The sequence below is a fragment of the Onychomys torridus genome, chromosome 13 (genome assembly GCF_903995425.1).
Source record: "Onychomys torridus chromosome 13, mOncTor1.1, whole genome shotgun sequence".
Lineage (NCBI taxonomy): Eukaryota > Metazoa > Chordata > Mammalia > Rodentia > Cricetidae > Onychomys > Onychomys torridus.
The window spans coordinates 11,293,531-11,301,837 of NC_050455.1; the positions used below are offsets into that span (position 1 = coordinate 11,293,531).

The 8,307-nt window shown below is 47.2% G+C and overlaps 1 protein-coding gene across 2 annotated transcripts in view; it reads right to left on the bottom strand.

Annotated features, from left to right (window-relative positions):
• The window catches only part of Garem1 (GRB2 associated regulator of MAPK1 subtype 1), a 178,518-nt gene extending 172,058 nt beyond the window's left edge, over positions 1-6,460 (bottom strand). For both annotated transcript variants that reach the window (XM_036204972.1, XM_036204971.1), the window contains exon 1: positions 5,950-6,460. In XM_036204972.1, coding sequence (XP_036060865.1) covers positions 5,950-6,070 — 121 coding nt within the window. In that variant the 5' untranslated portion in view covers positions 6,071-6,460. The remainder of the gene's footprint in view (positions 1-5,949) is intronic.
• Between the last annotated feature and the right edge of the window lie 1,847 nt (positions 6,461-8,307).

Genomic DNA, 8,307 nt, shown 5'->3' on the forward strand with positions numbered 1-8,307 from the left:
ACAAACTATGGTTTTAGAAGGATCTCTGACATTTGCAAGCAGCCATTTGGAGCCCCTTGGGGATCTATTTGTTCATATTTCTGCTTCTACAGTCTCCTGGTATGTAACTGACAAGGGCACAGAACACCTCAGCACAATGCAAAACCCAAGTTCCCACAATCCAACACCCCAGATCATAGAATCAGAATGGACTTCCCTTATAATTAATACAATAGTTAATTTCAACTGTCAGCCTGATTGGATTAAGAATCGCAACCCCAAGTTATTACTGAGGGTAATACACCTGGAGTAAATATGTTAGCTATTTTCCAGAAAGAATCAACGACAGGCAAAAGACCACACTAGGGGCTGGGATCTAGCCTGAAAACAAAGGGGAACAAGAAAGCCATCTGGGTGCCACCAGTCTTCTCTCTCTGCTTCCTGATCTGCAGAGATGTGAGCAAGCAGCTGCTACAAGCTCCCACGACCGCAACACATACCCCTATGACTATGTCTTCCTCCCGTGGTGACGAACAACACCCCTCAGAGTATGAGCCAAAATCCACCTACCTCATCTGCCTTCAGTTGCTTCTTGTTGATACGGGGTCGCAGGTGCGAAGAGTGACCAAGACAATGAGGCAGGAGACCAAAGCTGTTTTAGTTACCTGCCTCCCTCCAATTTGTTATCGCCTGCTTTTTTTTTCCCCCATCATTTTCTGAAGCCTTGGACTTCCTTTTCCTTTTGGAAAACAAAGCCTTGAACTCATCTTTACTGTCCTGTACCAGCATTCTTCAAACTGGAGTGTGTGTTCAAAGGCAAGGCCAACATTTTCCAAGTTTCTTCAAAACTACAGAACAAAATATTTCCAGATTCCCCACTTCTAGGGATATTTATTTTAAAAGTGTTCTACTTGGGCCATGGCTATGATTCTCTCTGTGGTGACCATACCTGAGACAGATGGAAGCTGCTCTTCACCTACGCCCCTCAAACGGTCCTTTACCCACTAAACTCAAGTGACACGTAAGTGTTGTTGTCTCCCAGATCTTCCTAGAACACACGGGCAGGGATAAGCAAAGGAATCAATAAAAGTACTGATGCATGTGGAGGGTGAAAGTCTCCAGTATCGGAGTGACAACTTTTGTACCTCAAGAAATTCTGTGTGTGTTGTGAGGGATGTCTCGGGAATGAGCCCAGGGCCTCTTGCATGCTGGGTAAGCACTCTATCACTAAGCCATACTCCCGGCCCTTAATTCTTTGTTAAAAGCTCTGGTGGATAAAGGAGCTTGCCACAAAAGCCTGACAACCAGAGTTCAAGTCCCAGAACTGACATCAAAATGAATGAAAGGAGAGATCAAATACTATAAAGTTGTCCTCTGACCTCTACACACACACCATGCATGTCCCTATCACAAAATAATATTGTCATCTTCTAAACAATCTGGAAATCTTCAAATTCTACAAGTCTTATGGTTTTAAAAAAAAAGTACAAAATTTTGTATTTCAGTTTACTCTTTTTATTTGATTGTTTCAGAACTTGTGACAGAGTGATCAATAAAGGCATTCAAACACTAAGATAAACTGAATCAGGACATTACTCAGAGTAAGAAAAGACACAAGCATGGATTTAAGAGCATAAGGAAAAGGTACAAAGTCTAAAATAAATTTTGAAGGCTGGTGACATGGCTCTGTGGGGAAAGACACCTGCTGCCAAGTCTGATGACCTGAGTTCGATCCCTGGGACCACAAGATAGAAGAGAAGCAACTCCTGCAAGCTGTCCTCTGACCTCCACACAAAGCAAATACATGTGATTAAAAATAATATGAAATATTGGGAACCAAATTCAGATTCTACTAGAGCTTTCGAAATAACAACGTATCTTAAAATGTCAATAGTTATAACATGCCAAGTATTCTTTACACTGAAAGCAAAGATGAAAAGTTTTAAAGAACAAGTTTAAAATGTGCTTAAGGTACAAGAGTTCATATAGTCTTTAAGGAAAACAGAGAGAAATGAAGAAAGAAAGGGAGGGAGGGAGGGAGGGAGGGAGGGAGGGAGGGAGGGAGGGAGGGAGGGAATGAGAGAGGGAGGGGGAGGGGGAAGGGAATGAGGAGGGAAGGGGAGAGAGGGAGGGTGGGTGGGGTGGGGAAAAAATTCTGAGCTAGGTATAGGGTTCTCTTAGAGCCGGTTTTGAGTGTGGATTGCTGGAGTGGAGCAGGAGTAAATATTCTCTGTCCTCTTCCTGGTTCTGAATGAATCTGTGGAATCTGATCCTACAAACAATTTACAAGACTACAACCATTTCAAATCGCTGACGGTGAGTGGATCAATAAGTGGGGCTGGCTTGGGCTGATTACAGCCATCCCATCAACTCTCCCAGAGAGAACAGCTGCAGGCTTTTCCTTTGGGTTCCCTGGAAAGACTGGGTGGGGGGAGACCTAGAGAGTCTCACCAATTGTATTTACCACTCAAAGTTACATTTCTTCACCAGAAAGCTGGCAAGATGGTTCAGTGGGTAAAGGCATTTGCTGCCAAGTCTGATAACTTGAACTCCTCCCCCACACAGGAGGAGGAAACTGCCCCCTACAGGTTGTCTTCTAACATTCAATGTACACTGTGGCATGCACACATGTACACACACACACACAAATGAATAAATGTAATTTAAATTTTCCATCATTGAACATATCAAGTTGAATGCATCTAACTAGCCTGTCTCATGCAAAGAACTGGGAAATTCTTTACATACTGTAGTATTAATACTTTTAAATAGTACATGTACAAAGAAGCTATGTGAGCAGATATGAACGCAAGCCCCAAACACCACTTCTTTCTTTCTCTCTCCCGTCTATGACCTCCCTTCTTCCCTTTTTCAGCCAGTCCTTTGGGAAGCAGAGTCATCTACATACTATGGATGATGCCAGCACTTAATTTGGTGTCTACACTGTTTTAAATACTGACTTTCTGGTCCTCAGGCTTTCAGAGACAGTGAGGCTATTTAGAGCAGAAGTTGGACCCACCCCATCCCACTGCCTCTCTACAGGAGGAGGCAGCAGAGCCTCTGATAAGGGGCAGCACAGAAGCTGCTGGAAAGCCCACCACTCATTCTGAATCTCTTGATCAACTTCTCTGAGTTCAGGCTCCCCAAATCCTTAAAGCAGAGCTGCCTCAGAGCAGAGACAATGTGTGCAAGATGTGGAAATGCACCTGCATACAGCAGGCATCCAATGATGAACACTGACGAACTTCAACTTTTAATGTTCTTCCATGACATGTAAAAGTAGCCCCCATCTTCCTTTTGGCATGATGTCAACTTGTGGCATGTTTTTCAATTTCTTCCTGGTTTCTTTTAAAACAAGTGATTTGGAAAATGATGACTTTTCATATCAGGGGTGTGTGTGTGTGTGTGTGTGTGTGTGTGTGTGTGTAAAATGTTCCCATAGCATTGAAACTGGCCAAAAGACACACATAAGATTAAGATACACACAGGATTAGGACTGTACGAAACCTGAGAGTTTACCAGTGGCATTTGAAAATATGCCAGCAATGCCCTTAACCTGTCCTTAATACTGTAGTGAAACGCATAAACATGTAAAAAAAATCTATGATTTAGACCTTTTAAAGTCTACCCAAATTAAATTGTTAAAATAACTTGCTCCCATCCCATCAGATTAGCAACGATTTAAGAAGTAAACAAAGAGGCCTACTATAGTAAGGATGTGGGCCCAACGGTACTCCCACAATGCCTATGTTTGTATGAGTACAACCTTTGGACTCTAGAGCAATGGCAAGTGTATCACAAGTTTTAAAAGGATTCACATGTGCTTTCAGCAAGGTAGGAACACATTCTCACCCCCGAAACAAACCTATGTATGGGAATGCTCATTATCTCAGAACTTAACAGATATCAAAGGAGGAGGAGGAGGAGGAGGAGGAGGAGGAGGAGGAGGAGGAAGCAGCAGCAGCTGCAACAACTTTATATCCACCAATGAAGGAGTAGATATAAACACAATTTAATGTCCATCAATAGGAAACCAGATTGATATATATGTTATCGCCATTCCCACAGAATACCATGCAGCTATTAAAATCTATGCTTACAAAAAGGTGATGGGATTGGTTAATGAAGGAATCAGTTATACAGTAGAATTGGCTACAAGTATGACTTTAGTGTGAAGTGATTCTCAAGTGGTAAATCACAAGAGAAATTTACAATAAAGAATGAGAAATATACATGGTGATCAAAAATCCATCTCCAGGCTTGAAAGGACACAGTGTTAAGGCTTGCAGCCCACATTCTAATTTGAAAAGAAGTGTGGGGTGAGCTCAGTGCTGATTCAGATCCTTCTACTGAGTGGCAGGGATAGGAAAGTGGATAAGAAGACTAAGAGTTATGTCTGAGGCTCACACACAGCCTCTTTGCACTCTGAGTTGGCGGAAGTCTGAGTGATTTGCACACCACATGCACCAATGCTCCCTCGCCTAGTTAAGAAGTTTTGGCAGAGTTTGCAGAGATGAGGGAAGGTCTGGAAATGGAAAGGTAAAGACTCACAACCTGCCAAAACATACAATTTTGCATAGTGGAGGAGGAAATGAAACTGCACACACACACACATATACACACACACCTGCAGATACACATTAACTGCACAACACACTTCACCACCCCCGCACTAAGCAGAAATGCCTCAGTATGCCATCTGTCCTCCCCTGGATCCAACAGTTATTGCCATGGCACACTTCATTCTTAGTTTAAAAACTCCTAGTTTACTCCCAGTGCCCACCACAGCCACCAGCAACAACCAGGCCAGGACAGCAAGCATGCCGGGGTTGTTTTCCTAAACTTTCTCATATGTCAATTCTCTTTTCAGTGTTTTCCAGTGTCTAACCTAACCCCACAGCCAAGGGTAAGACTTCTTTGGGGGCATTTGTACATCTCATGTGAAACACTCTTTTACTATAGAAAGCAAGAAGAAGTAAGGTAAGTGCCTAGGACTGGAAGGCTTAACATCCTCCTGTTCAGACCTGTTTTCATACGGCTTGCATGTGGCTACAGCTCTCTATCTATGCACCTGACTGATGCCCTAAAGCAAAGCAGACGTCTTCCTACAACCTGAAATCCCATGAAGCTAGACCCGGTGAAGTTACAGTGAAAAAAAAAAAAAAAAAAAAGACACAATTTAAACTGTCCCTGCCAATGTCACAACTCTCAAACCTAAAGGTGTCCACTTGACTGACAGTAGCACATCTACATATTTGTTTGCAGATGTCACAGTGTAGAATAATCTGGGGGGGGGTAGGGTTATTCTTGATGTTCTCTTGTGGTCAGTTTCAGGAAATATAGGCATTTCTTGGTTCAGAGCTCAGATTGCAAATCAATATGTTTTAGTGGCTTAAAATATTTTTTTTTCGAAGCTGGAAGCGCGCTAAGCTAATAATTAACCGTAAGCATACCATCACTTCTGCTAAAGACATTTTCTGCACACAACCCTAAATCACTAGTTGTTGTGTTAAACAGAATAGACGAGCTGTAATAAAAGATCTCCAAGAAACGTGATCGTTTTCATTGGGTCACCCGGGAGCTTTTCCTCTGAATCTGCAGCTTCTTGGCAGACATAGGGAGGGTCGGTTGGAGAAAGCACCCCAAACAAGATACCACCCAGAGCCCAATTATTTTCGTCAGAAAGTTGCCTAAGATAACTTCAGGGTTCTCAGACTGAGTAATTCTTGCGTCCAAGGTTACTGTCTGCAGGTTTCATGATGTTGGCTTTTTTTAAGGTGCCCTTATTAACTGCACTGCAAGGGTTCTGATTTGCACCTCTCCGCCGCCGGCGGCTGCTGCTGGGGGGAGTGAAGAGCAACGCGCCAGGGCTGCGGCAGCCTCGCAGGCCAACTAGACGGCTAGGGGCGAGCACTGCCCCCCCCTCCCGTCCCACCCTTCCTGGCACCCGCGCGCCCCGCCGGTACTCACCGCTGTCCAGCCGCGCGATCTGGGGCAGTCGGTAGGTGCTGACCAGCAGGTCGAGCGGCACAGCCACTGGGCTCCACTTCACATCCTTGAGGCTGCAGCCCAGCGAGGGCACCGGGTCCATCTTCCCCGCCTCCTCCGGCCCCGCGCTCCCGCGCCCGCTCCACCGCTGGCTAGCGGGCGGCTTCGCTCTCCCGCCGCGGGCAGCCCGGGCAGCGCGGGCAGCGAGGCACAGCGGCGGGGACGCCGGCGCCCGGCTTCAGCGGCCACACCGAGGCATGGCTGGCGCCCCGCGCCCTCAAGCCAGGGGAGCACTGCAGGCGGCCCGACTGGCTGCGGAGGCTCCCGCTCCGCCTCCGCCTCCCCTGGCCCCGGCTCTGCAGCTGCGGCGGCCGGCCGCCCGCCTCCTCCTCCTCGGCCCCCTCCTAGCCTCTGCCTCGAGCACGGTGTGAGGAGGAGCCGCGGGTCCGAGGAACGCCATAGCAGCGCTCCCGGCACTGACTAATCAACAAGGTGCAAGGGACGCCTGCGCAGCCCGCCCCGGCACCGCCTCCGTGCCCGCCTCCCACCGGGGACTCCGCCCCCCTGGAGCACAGGCCCCGCCTCCCCAACTCAGGCCTCGCCTCTTTGACTCGGGTTCCGCCTCCACGCCATTAGCTCCACCTCTCCGGAACGCCGGCTTCACCTCCCTGGCACGCGGGCTCCACCACTAGCTCCTCCCACTTTCGAGTAGGCTCCGCCTTCCACGCGTTCCCGCCCCCATACAACCCCGCCTTCATCTAACTCCTCCTCCCTCCACCTGGCTCCGCCTCCCTAGCCACAGCTCCCGCAGGCCCCGCCTCCCTGGCTCCGCCTCCTGCAGGCTCCGCCTCCCGCACATTTCTCTAGCTGGGAGCTCTGCCTCCCTCCGAGGCGGCTCCCGGGACTGCGGTACCCGCTCGGCTGCGCTCCGCAAGCTTTGGCTCTCGCTCCCCCGTCCGACCGCTCGCGCGCCCTGCAGCCTCGCCCGGCGCGTCCTTCCTGGAGCCCGCGGCGCAGCGCTCTTCGTGGTCGGCAGTGGCGAACTCTGGCAGCTGCAGGATTTCCTGGCTATAGGGACCCAGGCGGGAAAGAGCCTGTGGAGCCAGCTTTCCGAGTTGCTTCCCACCCAACTCCACAGACCGAGCTGGAAGTTTCTGTGATCAGCTCAAGTGTGGCTGCGAGGCGGGATGCAAAAGAGCCCGAGGCGCAGAAAGTTGAGGAGTGTCACCTTCCCGGAGGCCACCGTCCTCCGACGCGCAGAAGGAAAGGGCAGAGAGCTTCTCTTCTGAGAATCAAGGATAAATCCCCTTTCCTAAACATGTTACTAGAACTTTAGAGGATGTCACAAAATGGCACAGCTCTTGGGAGGAGGTGCTAGCGTGCAACCCACAGGTTGCTTTCCATAATAATGTTGCCCACAGTTTTGAAATAGGGCTTGCTTGTGGTGGACGGAGCTCAGATAACAGAAGAGATTGCAAGGTTCCTAGTTTCACGCACACCACGGGCTTGTGTGTTGATTTTTTTTTTTTTTCTTTCATGAAGTTCAATTAGGAGAGGTGAGCGTGTTCAACTGAGGTGAACGTATCCTATCAACACGTTTGCAGTATTAGGTGCTCCGTCTATAAAAGGCAGAACTGGCACTCAGGGGCCATGAAAAGACCCCACAGCTTAGAAGGCTGGCTTGAGAAAAGTCTGTTTCCACGAACAAGCCCGTGGGTTTGCTTTTGAGGAAATCACTAGATTCTTCCCCATTTCCTTCCCAGGCCTCTCATGTCAGAATATTGATTATATTATCTACTAAACTCTTCTGCGAAAGTTTTGCATTCTGTGTCATTCATGTTAGTTTTTTTTTTTTTTAGTCGTGACGGAAAAAATTATATCAGCGGTCCATAATTCATATGTTTCAAAACGGCACAGTGCTAAGTACCAACTATTTTTTCTAAATATCTTAATCATTTCTGAAAATAAAGCTTAGACTCAAAAAGAAGAAAGCTAACAGAAAATATTCACAGTTGGGTAAGGCCAGGGCTCTTTCATTTGTCCCGTAAGTAGGCCTTAATCTTTATATGGTGAACTGACTTTTTAAAAACATCACTTTCTGTTTCTATTCTATTCTCCTTAAAAGCTTTGGGGAATAGAAAAAGTAGTTCTCTCACACAAAAAGGACTGGTGACCTATGGTCCAAAGACAAGGCAAAAAATAAAAAGATTAATGTAATCAGATTTGCTTTAAAATCAATACAGGTCTTACATTAGATTTGCTGTTATTGCTGACCTGGTAGAAGAGATTTCATTTCAATCCTAAGTATTTAAGGGGAGAAGTTTTCATGAGCCAATTCCT